The 19518-nt window shown below is 44.9% G+C and overlaps 2 protein-coding genes across 2 annotated transcripts; one reads left to right on the plus strand and one right to left on the minus strand.

Moving 5' to 3' along the window:
* LOC8055196 (serine--glyoxylate aminotransferase) lies at positions 11722–14572 on the plus strand. The gene is made up of 4 exons (XM_002444744.2): positions 11722–12017; positions 12822–13699; positions 13819–14029; positions 14116–14572. The coding sequence occupies exons 2-4, from the start codon at positions 12840–12842 to the stop codon at positions 14251–14253; spliced, it is 1209 nt and encodes a 402-aa protein (XP_002444789.1). The 5' UTR covers positions 11722–12017; positions 12822–12839; the 3' UTR covers positions 14254–14572.
* LOC8064044 lies at positions 14671–15781 on the minus strand. The gene has a single exon (XM_002445877.2). It carries the CDS (start codon positions 15291–15293, stop codon positions 14871–14873), a length of 423 nt encoding a protein of 140 aa, XP_002445922.1. The 5' UTR covers positions 15294–15781; the 3' UTR covers positions 14671–14870.

A 19518-nucleotide genomic window follows, 5' to 3' on the forward strand; every position in this document is an offset into this window, starting at 1 on the left:
CCTGATGCTCACTGACAACATCAACATGGAAGTTCAGCTGTACCATATGGCAGGGTATGTGGTCACTCTTGAGGCTTATGCCAACACCCTCCATGAGGAAGTGCACCAGCTGCAGGATGCCCTCAATCCACCCGAGGCTCCTGAAGCAGCAGAGGAAGGACCAGTTGTCATCCAAGTGGATAGTGATACTTCTGAGGATGAAGCAGAGGAGCCAGGAACTCCCACTCCAGATGAGGGTGTTACCACCAGTGACTCGGAGATGGATGACGACTAGGTGTTGAGGAGGCAAGAAGTATGACCGAGTGTGATCTTCTGACTTTGTAACTTAGTTAGTCAGAAAACCCCTAGTATGGGAAGTTGTGTAAGATAGTGGTTTCAAGTAGTCCTGCCCGGGAGCGGACTTGTATGATAAATAAGATGAACTGTTTGTGCTATGTAAGCCATGATGTATGATGGTTAAGTGTGTATGTTAATTAAAGTGTGATGTGTTTTTAAACAGATGTCTGCTAACAACCATGGAGCTAGTTCTTCCCAGGGTGGGGATGATTTTCCTAATGCACCACCAGTTCCACCCTCTTTGGCTGATGCAATTGCAGCATTGGTCAATGCAACAACTGTGTTAGCACAAAATCAGAATGCTGGTCAGCGTGGCCGTGGTCGCCATAACAGAGAAGAAACCACATATGTTGACTTCACAGATACTCGTCCCCCAGTATTCACGAAAGCTGATGAACCTCTTGAAGCTAAGGATTGGCTTCGCACTATGGAGCAAAAGTTCAGTCTCATCAACTGTACTGAAACTCAGAAGCCAGCTTTTGCCGCTCAGCAGTTAAGAGGAGCAGCAGGAGTTTGGTGGGAAAACTTATTGGCTGTTCAACCAGCCCGCCACCGAATCACTTGGGGGGAATTCAAGGAAGCCTTTAGGGCTCATTACATTCCCAAGGGAGTTATGAAAATGAAGCTCGAAGAGTTCTTAGCTCTCCGTCAGGGGGATGACTCAGTTATACAGTATATTGGAAAGTTTAATCATCTGTCCCAATATGCAATTGAGCAAGTCAACACTGATGAAAAGAAGAAGGATTGTTTCATGAGAGGCTTGAATACAAAGCTTCAGCTGATGATGGCATCGTGTGGCAATATATCTTATCATGAGGCAGTGAACATTGCTATCTCCAGTGAAGAAAAGAACCGCAAACATAAGGAGGCTAAGAAGAAGAAGGGGTTTGTCTCAGGGTCTGGATCATCTGGCGGCAACAAGAAGCGTCAGAGGCTTGTATATCATCCAGCTCAGCAGTTCCGCCCATCTTATCGCCCTCCTTATCAGCCACCTCAGCAGCAGAATATGCAGAGGAATTTTGCAAGGCCGACAATGCCATTCAATGTTCAACGTCAGCCAAATGTTCCTGCCATTCGTCCGCCAATGCCACAAGCTGCAAACAACCCTTGTTACAATTGTGGGAAGAGTGGACATTTTTCTCGTGAATGTCCATATCCAAGGCAAAATATTCCAAATGCCAATGCACCAAGACTAGTTGGAAATCAGCAAGCAAATTCCAACAAGGGTAATGCCCAGAATCAGCAGAAGGGTAAGGGTACTCAGAAAACAGGAAGGGTTTTCCATACTCAAGTTGAAGCTATACCTGAGGGAGAACCAGTGATGCTTGGTATGTTCCCTGTTGCCCAACACCCAGCACTTACACTTTTTGATTCTGGAGCATCACATACTTTCATGAATAGAGCATTTGCGGAAAAGCATAATATACCTATTGGTGCAACCAAAGATGAGTTCTTTATACAGTCACCTGGGGGTCGACTATGCACTAAGGAAATGGTACGTCAGGTGCCAATAGACTTGGGTGGATATATATTTCCAACATCCATGATAGTGTTAAAAGATCCAAGTATAGATGTGATCTTGGGTATGAACTGGATGAGTCAGAGAGGTGCAGTTATAGACACCCTAAATAGAACCATCAAGGTCAACTTACCTAATAGCAAATCTCAACTTCTTATCCATCTTCCTACCCTTAAGAGAGCAGTTGAGCAAGTGTGTGCTATCTCTGTTAAGGAAATCAAGGATATTCCAGTGGTCTGTGAGTTTCCTGATGTGTTTCCAGAAGATTTACCTGGTTTGCCACCGGATCGTGATGTGGAGTTTGAAATAGAGCTCAAGCCAGGGACAGCACCAATATCTAGAAGAGCCTATAGAATGCCACCAAAAGAGTTAGCAGAATTGAAAACTCAGTTGCAAGAATTGATGGATAAAGGTTTTATTCGACCTAGTTCATCACCATGGGGTTGTCCGGCAATCTTTGTGAAGAAAAAGGACCATACCTTGAGGCTATGTGTAGACTATCGTCCTTTAAATGAAGTAACAATCAAGAATAAGTATCCTTTGCCCCGTATTGATCTTCTCTTTGATCAACTAACTGGTGCTAAGGTATTTTCAAAGATAGACTTGAGATCGGGGTATCATCAAATTAAGATCAAGCCAAAAGATGTTCCGAAAACAGCATTCACTACCAGATATGGTTTGTATGAATATCTGGTCATGTCTTTCGGTCTGACAAATGCCCCAGCACATTTTATGTATCTGATGAATTCAGTGTTTATGCCAGAGTTAGATAAGTTCGTGGTGGTATTCATTGATGACATTCTCATCTATTCCAAAACTAAAGAAGAGCATGAAGAGCATCTCAGGATAGTGCTGACTCGCCTGAGAGAACATCAGTTATATGCTAAGTTTAGCAAGTGTGAATTTTGGATAGATGAAGTCCAATTTTTGGGTCATGTTTTGTCAGCTGAAGGTGTTGCAGTAGATCCAAGCAAAGTTCAAGAAGTTCTTGACTGGAAGTCACCAACTTCAGTACATCAAGTTCGGAGTTTCTTAGGATTAGCAGGGTATTATCGCAGGTTTATCCCTGACTTCTCCAAGATCTCTAAACCAATGACAACACTGCTAAAGAATGATACCAAGTTTGTGTGGTCATCCGAGTGTGAAGAAGCTTTTCGGACCTTGAAAAAGTTATTGACCACTGCACCAGTGCTAGCTCAACCTGATATTGAAAAATCTTTTGATGTGTATTGTGATGCTTCAGGCAAAGGCATTGGGTGCGTACTAATGCAAGAAGGAAGAGTCATTGCATATGCTTCACGACAACTTAAGCGTCATGAAGAGCATTATCCAACCCATGATTTAGAGTTGGCAGCTGTAGTCCATGCTCTGAAGATCTGGCGACATTATCTATTGGGCAATACTTGTCACATATATACTGATCATAAGAGTTTGAAATACATCTTTACTCAGTCAGAGTTGAATATGCGTCAGAGGAGATGGTTAGAACTGATAAAAGATTATGATATTGAGGTACACTATCACCCAGGCAAGGCCAATGTAGTGGCAGATGCACTCAGTCGAAAGAGTCATTGCAATTGTCTGGAAGTCAAGCCTATAGACCTTACCTTGTGTTATGAATTTGAAAAGTTAGGTCTTGAGATGATTCCACAAGGGAGTTTGACAAATATGACAGTTCAATCATCTATCAAAGATCAGATTATTACAGCCCAGCAAGAAAATAAGGGTATAATCTTTTTGAAAAGAAAGGTTCAGTCTGAACCAAATTCCAGGTTCAGGATAGATGAAGCTGGAGTAGTTTGGTTCAAGGATCGTTTAGTGGTTCCAAAAGTTCCTGAACTTAGAAAACAAATTCTTGATGAAGCTCATGCAACAAGACTTTCAATCCATCCAGGCAGTAATAAGATGTATCATGATTTGAAACAAAGATTCTGGTGGACTAAGATGAAACTTGAAATTGCTAGTTATGTGGCTAGATGTGATACTTGCCAAAAAGTAAAAGCAGTTCATCTTAGGTCTGCTGGAGAATTGCAACCGTTGCCAATTCCATCTTGGAAATGGGAGGACATTAGTATGGACTTCATAGTGGGTTTACCCAGAACCTCGAGAGGGTTTGATTCCATATGGGTCATTGTTGATCGTCTGACCAAATCAGCTCATTTCATTCCAGTAAGAAAAGATTATCGAGCTTCTGACTATGCTAAGATATACTTTAACAGAATTGTGAGTCTACATGGTGTTCCAAAGACTATTGTATCTGATAGAGGGACACAATTTGTGAATGCTTTCTGGAAGCATCTGCATAAGTCCTTGGGTACTAAACTTCTGCATAGTACAGCTTATCATCCACAGACTGGAGGTCAGACTGAAAGAGTCAATCAGATCTTAGAAGATATGTTAAGATCTTGTGTGCTCAGTTATTCAGAGAAGTGGCACGAATGTTTGCCTTTAGCAGAGTTCTCTTATAATAATAGTTATCAAGAGAGCATTAAGATGGCACCATTCGAAGCTCTGTATGGTAGAAGGTGTAGGACACCTTTGAATTGGTCAGAACCTGGAGAACATAGTCTCTTCGGGGTTGACTTAGTCAAAGAAACCGAAGAAAAAGTCAGGCTCATTCGAGAAAACATGAAGGTAGCACAGTCCAGGCAAAAGAGTTATGCTGATAAGAGACGTCGATCTCTTAGCTTTGAGGTTGGTGATTATGTATACCTCAGAGTGTCACCTATAAAAGGAGTCACTCGTTTTGGAGTAAAAGGAAAGTTGGCACCTCGATATATAGGTCCATATCAAATCCTTGAAAGATGTGGAAAGGTGGCATATCGTCTAGATTTACCACCACAGTTGTTATCAGTTCACAATGTGTTCCATGTCTCTCAGTTAAAGAAATGTCTTAGAGTGCCTGATCATATCATTCATGTTGAAAAAATTGAGTTAAAGCCTGATCTGACATATTCAGAGTATCCTATCAAGATTCTGGATCAAAAAGATCGAGTCACTCGCAGAAGAACTATCAAATATTACAAGGTGCAATGGAATCAACATACCGAAGATGAAGCCACATGGGAATCCGAAGAGTTTCTCTTAGGAAGTTTTCCTGAGTTTCTTTCTTCTGTCTTATCCTTGTAATCTGTAGTGTAATGATCTACCCCTGTTTTTGTAAAGGTTGGTTTTGGAAATGCTTGACAAATTTCCTTTTCCATTAGTTAGCCTTTAAGGTAAATCTCGGGACGAGATTTCTTTAAGGGGGAAAGAGCTGTAACACTCTCGTGTTAAGCGAACTAAAAATGGGACATGTCATCATGAGCATTGCATCAAAAATATGTTAAGCACACATTAATGCATTAACCTAAAATAAGTTTATTTTGGATGAATGTGTTTAGGAATTTGAGTGTGTTTATTTTATGTATGGATGCTTGTTTGGAGTTTAAAACGTTGGGTGAGAGTTTTTCCGAGAGCTTAAGGGGGGAAACCCTAGTTTCCAAAACCCTAGATTTGCCCCCTTTTGTGCAATTCAAAAACCAAGCAGAATTTGAAGTTGAGTTTAAAAGCAAAGTTGTAGATCTGGTCAAGATGTACAACTTTGGTGTTTTGAGTTTTTGAAGTTTCAGTACAAAATTCAAAGTAATTTTGAAAATACAGATTTCCGGAAAGTGTCCCCTTTTCAAACTTAAATCTCCAATTCAAAATCTGTTTGGAATTTTGAAAAATGGTCAACATGAGAGTTGTAGGGCTTGAAAAGTTGAACAACTTTCATGTTGGGAGTTTTTCAAGTTGTTTTACAAAATCAAAAGTAATTTTGGAAATTCTGTTTTGCCCCAATTCAAAAATTTGGAATTGAGCTTGAATTTCAAAACTGTTTGGCAAATTTAGCTAATTTTCACTCAGAATTAGTTCTGGCCACCAAAAGATGTTTTGTAGCTCACAAATTTTTGTACAACTTTTATTTTGGCATATTTTCATCTTCTATTCAAAATCCCAGAGTAATTTTATGTTTTCAGAAAGGGTATTTTGGGGAAAAGGGGGATAAGCTCGACCCTGTTCATGGCGGTGTGCCGCCGAGCGTCGATCGGCGTTTGCCGACTCGTGAACCGCCGTTTCACCCCGTCATAGCGCGTGTCCGCATCCGTGGCAAAGTGGAGCAGCTGCTGGCGAAGTGGAGCGCGACGTGCCCTTCTCTACTGCGCTCACCGACGTCGATTGCCACCGGAGCACCGACGGACAGCTCTCCACTCCAATCCAAAATTCACCGCCACGGTTGATCCATATCCAAATTCACCGCGGGCATATCTTCATCACTTCCTTGCGCATCTCCAGAACCCACCCTTCTTTCCTCGTTCGCACCAGATCACCGGAGCTCTTCGTTTTCCTCTCCGCCGGCGACAGAGCGCCACCGTGGTCAAGCTCGTCGTGGTCAGCCCATCTGGGCAACTTCCTGCTCTCTCTTTCTCTCGTCTTTGCTTCGCCATGACCTTGTGATGCTCATCGGCTCGCTCTTTTCTTCTTTGCTTCACAGCTGCCGCCGGAACATCGTCTTCTTCGTCGGAGCTCGCCGCCGGAGTCTCTGGTCGCGTGGACAAGCAACACCCGACTGTTCTCCGCTCCTTCTCTCTGCGTCAGCACACCCAGGGTGAGACGCCGATGCTTCCTGACCTCTCCATTCTTTCTCTACTAGCCTAGAGCCACCGGCGTAAGCACCGCCGCGGCCATGTCCGCCGCCGCTCGTGGCCAGACCTCGCTAGAGCAGTAGAGTACGGGTTTGCTAGCTTGTTCGGTTGCGGGTTGCTTGCTGGTGCTTGTGCGCGTCTCAGTTTGGCTCGGGGTGACCGGAGTTGGCCGGCGTAAACCCTGCCACCGCGTTCTGCCGCGCTCTGGACGGCCGGAGCGTCGGGGACCTTGCTGTTGTAAAGATGAGAAAGGGGAAGGGTTCGTTTGCAAAGCCGTAGACTCATGTGAATAGTAGCCTGGTCTGCGGGTTGGTTGCTAAGAAAGCCGAGGGCTTTTCTGCAAATCTACCAGCGCGCGCGGGGGAGGGCCGGCTGGGCCAAGTTTCACGCGGGCTTGGGCCGAGCTCCTGGCCGCAGAAGCACAGTGTTGCTTTTCTTTTTCTTTTTGTTTACAAATGAGTGATGTTTGAATTTATGCTATGATTTATCTGCTGATCCAAAATTTATGAAAATTTTTGTATGGCTTCCTTAAAATGAGTAGAACACATGAAAAATGTTAGACTTTATTTTCTGGTAGTTTGCATGTATGTAAAAATTTGCCTTTGTTTATTAATGAATAAACCTTCCATGATTTTTAGTAAGTTATGGGTATATCCAAAAATCATGAAATTTAATATGTGAGCTTGTGTTAATGTTATTTAGCTTCATGATTAATTTCAGCTCTGTTTGATTAAGTATGCTCCATTTCTTAATAAAGCTATTTAAAATGCTTATAAAAGAAATAGAAATAATTAATCCCTTTAGGTTTTGGGTGATATTTTGGATTGTTTGATAACCATGGTTACTTAGCAATGATATGCTCCCTGGTTATGGTTTATTACATGTAACTAATCCTTGTGATATGTTGAGTCCATAACCTTGTTTAATAAAAATAATAAAATGGATTTAGCAATAAACCATGTTTTGATAGCTAGATTACTTTGTTTCTTTACCATGAAGGAAAATTGTACTCAAGGTAGTCATATTTATTGTTGTCATCCAAGAACATGTAACCTGTCTTTATCATGCCATGAGTATATCATAATCATGCATATGCACTTTTACGTATAGAATACGCTCCGGAAGAATCTGATCCTCAGTGGATTTCTTCCGAGTTTGTGGATCCTTCGGGTGTTGTTGAATTGCCGAACGTCTCCTCCGACCAAGGCAAGCCCCGGACATTAAACCCTATCCTTGTATTTTCATAAAGTTATTTATATCACTTGAGTTAATATGATGCATTAGGTGAATAGGAGTTGAGTGAATCCTATTTGCTGCATTATCTACTTTGATGATTTCCATATTAACCTTGATTCTTGCTTTATGAAAATACGTAGTATGCTTAGCCCTGCTTATTAGATAAGTTTTCAAATGAAAAAGTTTGAAGGGTTGTTGTGGCATACTTTTACGGTTAAAGATGTTTAACTTGAGACCGGTCGGTGGACTTGCTTTAAGAATGGAGTCTTAAAGTAGTGTCTCCAACTGTGTCGATTAAGGACCGTACCGTTGTTGGCCTGTTGTGATTGAGACCTTTGAGTACAGCCCACATGCGCTGGTAAGCCTTACCTATAGCTATTCCGATACTTGAGAACGGCTAACCGCGTACTGGGAGTGGAGAGATGGCGAGAGTAGCGTGTACCCACCTTACGGATCTGAGATGACCGGGAAACATCTAGATTGGCTGTAGGATGGTGGTGTACTGTACTCTCGGGTGACGCTGGACCCGTTCTTGTATGGGAGGATCTATAGAAAAGGTTGACATATGCAAGATTAAGTTCTACATATGTCGTGTGGTACTGAATCCCCAGCTGGGTTTAATCGATTCGAATCGCCGTGTTTCCTCGGATATGGAGCCTCAATCCTCGTACCATCATCGTAGTAATAAGTGAATCTTTGGTATAAGAAAGAGATGAGTTGTTTATGCAAGTTGGATAATGATCTTGGCTAGTTATAAGTGATAATCTTGAGTTAAAACTTGAAAGTAGGCTTTAATCTTAGTAAGCTTTTATGCAAAAGAAATGCTTGATCTTGTTAAAGCTTTACCTTGAATCCCCATAGCCTGCATACTTGAGTCTTCACCTCTTTTATAGTCGGTTAAGTCTTGTTGAGTACTTTTGTACTCAGGGTTTTATTAACCCATGTTGCAGGTGAACCTCTTGATTATCCTTTTGATGGTCATGGTTACTTTACTCTTGTGGAGGAAAGTGACGATGAGGTTTCTGATGTGTGACCTTGGGCAAGTAAAAGTTGTTGTGTGAATCTATGGTTTATGTAATAATAAAGTTCCGAAGCTTTTATGTATTAAATACTTATGGTTTGTAAACCTTGAACTTGAGTTTCAATCTATGTTATGTAACCTTTCCGCTTTTACTCTGATTTCTCTTATCTATAAAATGTTGTAATACTGTGATACTTGATGAGGGAATTCCTGAAAAGATTGTTACGTGGATGATTCGGGTTTCCCGAGGACACCCGACAGACTTCTTGAGTCATTTGGAACTCGTGCACGTCGATCAGAAGTCTTTGGGACAATGATGTGTGCATGTGGGCCACTTAATTCAGGAGGTTCTGCCACAAATGTTTTGGAAGAAGGAAATCAGATTATGGCGATGGTTAGGAACATAAAAGTAAAATTGACTTTTTCTTTGAGACAAACCATAAAAGCTCAAGTAATTATGGATTGTAGTAGGCTATAGCATTCTACGGCAGGGAAGCACCTGATGCTGATTTGTTGTGGCTGATAAGCTCGGCAAATTAATGTGTATATTGAGCCAAGATATTTGTAAGATGGAAAGTGATGAGTGACTTGTGACTCGTGGTGTACAAACTCTGAAACATCACGGTCTCTTGGTCGTGGTCGCAAAGAAAGAGGAGCACTCAAGTGTATGCAGCGTGTAGCAAATCAAAAGTATATTTGGCTTGGTTGGAGGCTTGGAGCTGAGGCAGACAAGGGGCAGCATGGGATGCTTCCAACCACGTTCTCTTCATCACTCGATCCATCAGCAGTTCCAGCACAGGTCGCCCGGCCTAGCTATCACCTCCCCCGTCATTTTTTTCTCTTCCAATTCCGCTCCGAATTTGTTTTTCAGCCTTGCTGATTTCATTTTGTCTGTTATAGTATTATTTGAGTCCTTTACAATCCGATTGCAGACAACGCTGCAAGAAGCTAGGAGGAGTAAACCAAATAAAATTCTGTATAGAAGCCGATGATGCATGTTGAGTAGAAAGGTGACCTTTAAAGTTTGCCATCTTTTTTTTTTGTATGAAGAATTCTGGGGCGAGTGAAGGCTATTAGCATGCACCAACTCCCTGTATTCTTCCAACGTTGTCAATGATTTTTTTTGAGTGAAAACGTTGTCAATGATTGCAGTGACTTCCGAACGATGCCTCCCTGTACTCTTCCACAACGAGACCAACTCCAGCGAATCAGTCTTAACCGCGATATGTTCTCTAGTGCCCTCTGGGATTAATCGAATGCCATCCATGAGGATGAGGGACTCTTCTTCCGCCAGTAGGCCTACCCAAGCTGACGCCGCCTGGAAATTGCCATCACTGCCAGTCTGCCACGCACCACAACCTCGGTCGCTCCCGTGCATGTCTCATGCAAGAAGGCCTTGTCTATATCCATCACGCAGTTTGCTGAATTCCACTCTCAATGCTACCGAAGCTGGTGGTATAGAGAGCTGAAAAGTGAAAACAGGCCTCCAGTGCCCCCTTCCACCGCTGCTCCTGGGTCGATTATGGGTGTCTTGCCATGCCATGCCGACGATCATTTCCGCTGAACCATAAAGACTACATGCCACATATATAGTATTACACCTCTATCTTCCTCCTTGCAATAGAAATTCTCTAGCGGCCGGGTCCCTTGTCTAGGATCTGACATAGTCGGGGAAGCTTGATCTCTATGAGGGTCCTAAGCTTATCATAGAAACATACAGTGTAGTAGACTATGTGAGGGCGTGATATGTAGTTTCGTCCTCTATCCCACCGAAACCACACGTCCCTATTGGATCTATATGCATGCGGTGTAGATTTGCTCGGCAAGGAATGAAATCACGGGAAACTCTCCACCAGAAAACCCTGGCCTTATTCGGGAGCCGGGACCTTGCGTCTCCAAAGCTTGTGCCAATGTGGATCATTGTTGGCCGCTGAATGTGATGTTTGTTCTTTACCATGGTCTCTCCCTTGAGTTTTCTCCACTAGCATTTAATGATCTTCTTCTTTTATGAAGTTAATTACCATTATAAGGCCTTGTTTAGTTCACCCAAAAACAAAAAACTTTTCAAGATTTACTGTCACATCGAATCTTGCGGCCCATGCACGGAGCATTAAATATAAATGGAAACAGAAATTAATTGCACAGTTTGTCTATAAATCACGAGACGAATCTTTTAAGCCTAGTTACTCTATGATTGGATAATGTTTGTCAAATAAAAACGAAAATGCTACAGTGTCAAAATCCAAAAACTTTTCGAATCTAAACAAGGCCTAAGTTTAGCTCAACATGCAAGTCATCTACATCATCTTTCACTAACTATTCACGGCATCATTCACTAAACAGCCATAAGTCATGTTATTCCACTAACTTCTAACATATTAACTGCAAGCTTTCATATCATCTATACTTTAATTTTATTCTAAATTCTTGGCAATGGCCGCAGAGGGGACGCAGAAGAAGAAAGGAGGGGAAAAAAAACGTGCTGGATTTCCACGGACACCCGAGAGCCAAGCGGAAGGGATAACCTTCCCGCGCGGGGGCGTGACGTGGCTGCGTCGGCGCCCCTGGTCTGCAGATTGGCACCCGCTCGCTGGAGGAGCCGAGATATGCTACTCTGTCAGTTTATCCTGCACCGGGAGCGCCGGCGTCTCATCTGAATTTCACACGAGCAACACTACCAAAAAGCAGCATCGCCTATTGCTGACTGCATTTCGCAGAACTTTGCACGATTCCTGGACATGACACACATCTTTTTTTTTTTTTTGGAAAAGGACTGACGAACGTGAACTGAAGCTGAATCTTTATACGAGAAGCGCCGAGCTCTGTCAATATTCTCTGTGCACTTGTAGCCGTCAGTTGAGTGTTGGATACTTGCATTGGATGCGAGCTATAGGATATCAGAGGCAGAGTTGGCAGCAGCGCCGTCGTCCACAGAAGCTGGAGGAGGAGCGTCGCAAGCCACTCCAGTCCAGGATGCTCTGATGAGGGCCTCTCCCTCCATCCAGGATGTGGCTTATCTGCCACGCCGGACGTCGGCGGGGCCCGCGAAAGGACCGTCCTTTGGACGCCATTGCCTCCTGATCCTATATAGCCGTCGTCGTCATCATCCTATCCCCCCGCCAGCCTCCCGTATTTGACATGCGTGAGTGCCTCGGCTTCCTCCAGTAGTCCAGTGTCCAGCCCCTCATCCCTCCGCTCCGGTCCGCACAGCACAAGGGAGCAGCCGGCAGCAGCACAGGTAAGCTTGTCTTCGTCTCCGATCCAGTGTAATCTTTTGTTTTTGTTTGGATTTGTGATGATGACGACGAACGATGGTTATGCGGTCTGTCGGAATATATACGCAGTTAGCATGAATTGCTCGAAACAAGGATGCTTGTCTTTTATAAAGATATATACTGGAAAAGCTTGTTCTCGTTGCTTCAGATGGCCTGTCTCTGAATATTGTCCTTATTATTTACTTATATATGTTGAACGAATTTGTATGTATATCTGAATATTTGTCCTACACACATGTAGTAGAAAGTGTTTGCGTGGTTCACTGACATGTAGCCTAAAGGCGTATTGGCCTAAGGATAAGTATAGCTTTGGTTGCCAAGTTCAGTGCACTATGCTGACAGGAAAAGATCTTATCTGTTGCTTGCCTTGGATAAAGAAGTATTAGTGCATATTATGTTAGTGTTTAAGTCATTGCCAATGCACAAGTAAATTAGGGAACAAGTAACTAGCTAGCACTAGCAGGCTGTACACGCAAGCACAATTCAGGAAAGCTGGAAAGAAATGGACTACTAGTCTGCTACGTAACAGTTTTTTTTTTGAAAGCACGTCGGACGACGTGTGCTACGTAACAGTTTCAGAAGAATTTAGTTAACAAGTTTTCAGCTAATAGGTGGGCCTGTATGGATCCAGGCCCATTAGCAAGCCCACGCAAGCTTGCAATTTGTTATTAATCAAAAAAATAAAAAGAGAGAGAGAGAACACGTCAGCAGAGCTGCTGCTTGAGAATTGAGCTTGACTGACTGACTGACTCCTCTCCCTGCACCAGTGCTGCGGCAAAGCTAAGATGGCAGACTACGTGTATGGCCCCGGGCGGAACCACCTGTTCGTTCCGGGCCCGGTGAACATCCCGGACCCCGTGATCCGCGCCATGAACCGGCAGAACGAGGACTACCGCTCGCCGGCGATCCCGGCGCTCACCAAGGTCCTCCTCGAGGACGTGAAGAGGATCTTCAAAACCACCACCGGCACGCCGTTCCTGATCCCGACCACCGGCACCGGCGCGTGGGAGAGCGCGCTGACCAACACGCTGTCCCCGGGCGACCGCATCGTCTCGTTCCTCATCGGGCAGTTCAGCCTGCTGTGGATCGACCAGCAGCAGCGCCTGGGCTTCGACGTGGACGTGGTGGAGAGCGACTGGGGCCACGGCGCCGACCTCGACGCGCTGGAGCGGAAGCTCCGCGACGACACCCTCCACACCATCAAGGCCGTCGCCATCGTGCACAACGAGACGGCCACGGGCGTCACCAACGACCTCGCCGCCGTGCGCACGCTGCTGGACGCGTACGCCCACCCGGCGCTGCTGCTGGTGGACGGCGTGTCGTCCATCTGCGCGCTGGACTTCCGCATGGACGAGTGGGGCGTCGACGTCGCGCTCACGGGGTCGCAGAAGGCGCTGTCGATGCCGACAGGGATGGGCATCGTGTGCGCTAGCTCCAAGGCGCTGGAGGCCAGCAAGGCGGCGAGGTCCGTGCGCGTCTTCTTCGACTGGAAGGACTACCTCAGGTTCTACGAGATGGGCACGTACTGGCCATACACGCCATCCATCCAGCTCCTCTACGGACTCCGCACCGCGCTCGACCTCATCTTCGAGGAAGGGCTCGACAATGTCGTCAAGAGGCACAATCGTCTTGGAACAGCCACCAGGTACGGTACGGTTCACGGTTGGGTGGTGTTTTCTTGCATGCATGCCCACCAGGTGTTCGATCGACTCATATGGTCATGGATTGGATTGGTTCATTGCATGAATATGAAATGAAATGCAGGTTCGCCGTGGAGGCGTGGGGGCTCAAGAACTGCTGCCAGAAGGAGGAGTGTTTCAGTGACACGGTCACCGCCGTCGTCGTGCCGCCATACATCGACAGCGCCGAGATCGTCAAGCACGCGTGGAAGCGGTACAACCTCAGCCTTGGCCTCGGCCTTAACAAGGTCGCCGGGAAGGTCTTCAGGATCGGCCATCTCGGCAACCTCAACGAGGTACTTATGATTAGCTGTGCTCTGCACTGCAATTTGCAACATTGGCAATTGCTAACCAATCAACGAAACATATACTTTGTTGCCAGCTGCAACTCCTGGGATGCCTGAGCGGTGTGGAGATGGTGCTCAAGGACGTGGGGTACCCGGTGAAGCTCGGCAGTGGAGTGGCGGCCGCGGCGGCGTACCTGTCGAATTCCACGCCTCTGATCCCGTCCAGGATCTGAAAACAAGGCACGACAGCACAAAGAAGGCCGGCGGCCGGCGACGACGACTACGACGACGAATGGACTGCGGACAGACAAATAAACGAACAAAATGTGCAGACATCTCCGCCTCTGCTGCCTTTGCAGAGCATCTGCTTGCCTGCAGTAACGAACTAGTATTGGCTATACTCTCTGTATGTACAGTTAATTTCCACACTCAGCTGTTGGTCTGTTGCTACCGGGTATAATTTTGTGAAGTACAGCTTTAATTAAACTTCGAAGTAGTCTCCATGTATAGCCCTGCCCAGATTTAACTATATTTGATCATAGTAGCAATCAACTCTGCTTCTTGCCATCACGTAGTTTTTTTTCTTGAGTCTGAACTGAAATAGGACGTGCTGTTCTTACTAGTTACTAACAACAAAAAATATATACTACTAATAGAAATTAGTATATTTGCTCGTATTAAATCTTTGCGTGATCATAGAACAAGCAGTATGCAGTACTTACTACATGAATAAGTCTTACAAATACTGTAACTCAATGTAAAAATGGTGCTAATGAAAAGCACGAAAGACAATCAAAACTTAGTACATAATGGAACTCCAAGCAGCAAGTGGCAGTTGCGATGAAGAGCTTCAGGCAGCTTTGGCAAGCTGGCCGAGCTCCCTGTCGACGGCGACCTTGAGGAAGCTGCCTTCCTCGACGACCATCTGCACGGGGAGGAAGCCGAGCCCGTTGGCCACTGCGAGCATCACCTCCTTCATCTCCGCCCGGAACTCATGGCGGTCCACCATCCCGCTGCCGTCCCTGTCGAACCGCGCGAAGAGACTGCGGTACAGCCCTGCGAGCTCGTCGGGCGCCACCGCGGCCTCGTCCACGCCGAAATGCTTCTCCAGCACACGCAGGCTCATGAGCTCCCCTGCCATCTCGGCGTAGGTGAGCAGGCCGTCGTGGTCGGCGTCCAGCGCGGCGAACCGGCCGTCCACCGAGGAGTTGAAGGCGCCTTCGTCCTCGACGAAGCTCCGCACCGTGCTCCCGTCTAGGATCTCCACGCTCATCTTCGGATTCTCTCGGTGTTCTTGGGATTGTGTTGGTGTGAGAGTTTGCTCTGATCTGGGCTGTGGCTGGTGAGATGGTATCGTTCTGGTTTTTTATAGGGTCGCGAGCGGGGTCATACGATTGGCCACTCTACCGTGCCTGGAAGGCGCGTTTGGCCCGACGGTTTTTGCTGATGGGTTAGATTGGGCCGGTGGGTTTTGACGCAGGTCAGATGCGCGTTTCGGCGACGCGAAGATTTCAGTTCTTTGGGCCATGCAGGTGTGGCCGTTGTTTCATCGTGGCACCGTTGGACCTGTGGAGAAAACGTGTGCCAGGTCGGTGGCGGTTGTCGGTTGGGCAGTCCGACAACGAAGACTAGACTTTCAACAGGTGAGGTGAGCGCGTGCCAGCCGACTAGCAAACACGGGTGGATCCCGGAACAGAATTTCTAGCGCCTCTCAAGTCTCAAACTTGTAGCTCAGTCATGTCTTTTAACAAAGAAAACAATACGGTTTTAAGCAAAAGGAATCTACACTGAAGTTTAGTAGCACGCATAATAACCAATTCTACACAAAAAAACAATCCTAGCATCATTTGTCATCCAAAAGGAGCAAATTGCTGTCGAATTGGAAGAATGTGTTTCTTAGTGTCCACGTATATTTGCAACCGTGTTTAATGTCGTAGCAAGTTGTTCTACTTGTGTTGATGTGGTTTTGTGCTTCGGGAGGACATGAAGTTCCGTTACTTTTGATAATACACTAGTACCAAAAGGCCAATTATTATTGGTTTTAAGAGCCTGTCAGTGCCAAACTTTGGCGCCAACAGTGCGTAGTCGATAGTGATATATATATGGTGAGGGGTTACCATTATTGATGCTACAACTGATAGTAATCTCCTACACAGTGGCGAATCTAGGATTTTACCCAAGGGTATGTTGTCCAAAAAAATTTTATGTATAATTTAGTAAATATATTTTAGCCATTCGATAACAATGGTAGAATTTGCAACGTGATTTGGTATAAACGCACTAATATTACATGATAAGGCTTAAATTCAAGAATGAAGGTAAAATCATTCACTAAATACAATAAAAGGACTTCAAAAAGCTATACCGATAGTTCAAATAAATGCATAAAAGAGTTTTAAAGAATTATAGGCATAAAAGAGTAACAGTATAATGTTATTTTTCTAAACACTTTCAAAGGAATATGAATATCTTGATTATATTATCTTTATCAACTTTAAAAATCCCAGTTAATAAAAATGACTAGTAGACAACTATTCAAAAGGCTATCCCCATCTTATTTCTACGCAAAGATGAAGATGAGAAGAGACCGAAGAGTAAAGGTTGAATTTTACCTAAACGAAGTAGCAAATCAAGATGATAAGCCTCCGTGCCTGTCTTGATTGGTGCGGCCGTGTCGAACGCGTAGACCGCAAACGTATGAAATAATGAATCAAGATGGACAGACGGCGAGCCTCAGATCTGGCATCCAGAGCAGAGTAGAGGCGGCAGGATCACCATCACCGCATCACGCCACCACGGCGTCAGGCGGCATGCGTTGACTCAGGCCTTGTTTAGTTCCGAAAAGTGAAAAGTTTTCAGTACTGTAGCATTTTCGTTTGTTTGTGACAAATATTATCCAATTATGGACTATCTAGGATTAAAAGATTCGTCTCGTGATTTACAGCTAACCTGTATAATTAGTTTTTGTTTTCGTCTATATTTAATGTTTCATGTATGTGCCACAAGATTCGATGTGACGGAAAATCTTGAAAACTTTTTGGTTTTCAAGGTGAACTAAACAAGGCCTCAGAAAAAGCCGAAAAGGAAAGTACGAAACGTTGGTGCCTAGGTGTACGTATTGCCCTATTCTTTCTTACCTACAGAATCCGGCGGATTCGACCACTAGAAGCAGCATCCACGTCACCTCAATTAATTTCCTCCATTGGGGCCGTGTTTAGTTCCCGAACCAAAAAATTTCGCGACACTGTAGCACTTTCGTTTGTTTGTGGTAATTATTGTCCAACTATAGACTAACTAGGCTCAAAAGATTCGTCTCGTAAATTTCGACCAAACTGTGTAATTAATTTTTATTTTCATCTATATTTAATATTCCATACATGCGTCTAAAGATTCGATGTGATGGAGAATCTTGAAAAATTTTGGGTTTTTATGTGGAAGTAAACAAGGCCTGGATGTTTGATCGTCGGGTCGTCGTTGCTTGGAGCGGCTTCTTTCCGGAGCAGCTTCCCGCGCTTCTTGTGAACTTCTCTGCTCTGTTTTTGTTTGGCTTTCTTCGGCTTCTCACGAATCCACACAGATAAATATATACTCCAGCTTCTGCTTTTACCTCTCTTCTCCATCCGGATGCTTCCCGACCCCGACGCCTCTCTTCCCACGGGCATCGCCTCCACCAGGTATATATAACTTTTTACCATTATTAAGTTTAGCATCTCTCCAAATACCAACTTAAAATGGTAAATACATTTTTACCATCAGAACCACGAATTCGATACAAATATACCATATTTGCCTTGGTGGCAGTCCACATCACCTGGCCAACATGGAGACTGAAGGGGAAAAGACCTCCCTGCCCCTGGCGCCTTGCTCTCCCTTTCTCTCAGCTCAGGACACACATAATCAGCACTGCACTATATTTTTTTATATTTTCAGCAAACACAAGATCAGATAAATGATCACACATAATGAATAAATTAACACATATAAATAATCACATATTATATTCACCACTGCAGTGCTGATTGTGCGATCATTTATCTGATAATATTCACATATAATATTCAGCAAACACAAGATCCGATATATGTGCGATCATTTATCTGAACTTGTGTTTGCTGAAAATATGAAAAAAAAAACACACTGCAGTGCTGCGTCCTAAGCTGAGAGAAAAGGAAAGCAAAGCGCTAGGGGTAGGAATGTCTTTTCCCCTTCACTTTCCACGCTGGCCAGCTGATGTGGACTGCCACCAAAGCAAATATGGTATATTTGTATCGAATTCGTAGTTCTGGTGGTAAAAATGTATTTACCATTTTAAAGTTGGTATTTGGAGAGGTGCCATACTTAATAATGGTAAAAAGTTATATATCCCCCTCCACCACGTCCCCCCACCTTCTCATCCTCCCTCTCCCTCTCTGCCTCCTCTCCCCCAGTCCCCCGACGTCAACGACGGCAGCACAGCGGCCTCGATGCGGCAGCCTCGGCGTGCGCGGCCCCTAGCGCGGCGACCGTACAGCCCGACGCAGTGGGTGGCCGCACCTGGCCGTGGGTGCGAACGCCCCCTCCTCGGCGACGCGACCGAGCCCCGCCGGTGGCTGCCGGCGTGGCTGGCTCCCCAACACCGCTTCCTCCCCCTACTCCACGTGCGGTCTTGTGCTACAGGAAACCCTAGAGGTCGCGAGCGCCCAACGGCGACCCTGCCCCTAGCTCCTCTCTCTCCCTCTGTGTGCCCCTATGGCTGGAACCGTTGTCTCCTCGCCGGATCCAGCCCCATAACAGAGAGACGCGGACACGCTCCTCATCCAGGTCTGTGCCTTGCTTTTTGTTTGTTGATATTGATCCGAAGGTCATCGCTGCCCCAATGTGAATTTTTTTATTTTTAGTCCAAATTTGAAACAAATTTTGAATTTAACCCGCTTTAGAAAGTATTTTCAGAAATAGGCCGTTTGGCCCCGCCACCATACATGGCGGGACAAATTTACAGTACCCCGCCATGGCGGCGGGGTAGGGCAGCCACGTGGCACCCGGCTGGCGGGGCTGGCTTACGTGGACCCCGCCACCGGACATGGCGGGTTAGGACAACCCCGCCGCGCATCATGGCGAGGTGCCCGAGAAAAGGACCCGCCCTTTCTGTCGAACCCCCAGCCCCCGCCCTTCCTGTCTAATTTCAAATAAATTTATTAAAAATTTAAATTTAAATATCTATTTAATGATATTAATTTTATATTATACATATTAATATTTTAAATATATATGTAATGAAAGTTATTTTTCGAGAAGTAAAAATAATAGATTTAGAAACAGAAACACAGCACAGATGATATGAGGCCCTGTTTAGTTCCCTACCCAAAATTTTTTCATCCATCCCATCAAATCTTTAGACACATGTATAGAACATTAAATGTAGATAAAAAAATAAACTAATTACACAGTTTAGTTAAGAATCGCGAGACGAATCTTTTAAACCTAATTACTCCATAATTAGCCTTAAGTGCTACAGTAAC

Source organism: Sorghum bicolor, chromosome 7, assembly GCF_000003195.3.
Source record: "Sorghum bicolor cultivar BTx623 chromosome 7, Sorghum_bicolor_NCBIv3, whole genome shotgun sequence".
Lineage (NCBI taxonomy): Eukaryota > Viridiplantae > Streptophyta > Magnoliopsida > Poales > Poaceae > Sorghum > Sorghum bicolor.

Coding starts and splice junctions, on each gene's coding strand:
- LOC8064044 (XM_002445877.2), bottom strand. CDS start 15,293: ATGAGCGTGGAGATCCTAGACGGGAGCACGGTGCGGAGCTTCGTCGAG.
- LOC8055196 (XM_002444744.2), top strand. CDS start 12,840: ATGGCAGACTACGTGTATGGCCCCGGGCGGAACCACCTGTTCGTTCCG. Junction 13,700..13,818: donor CGTCTTGGAACAGCCACCAG/GTACGGTACGGT, acceptor AATGAAATGCAG/GTTCGCCGTGGAGGCGTGGG. Junction 14,030..14,115: donor ATCTCGGCAACCTCAACGAG/GTACTTATGATT, acceptor CTTTGTTGCCAG/CTGCAACTCCTGGGATGCCT.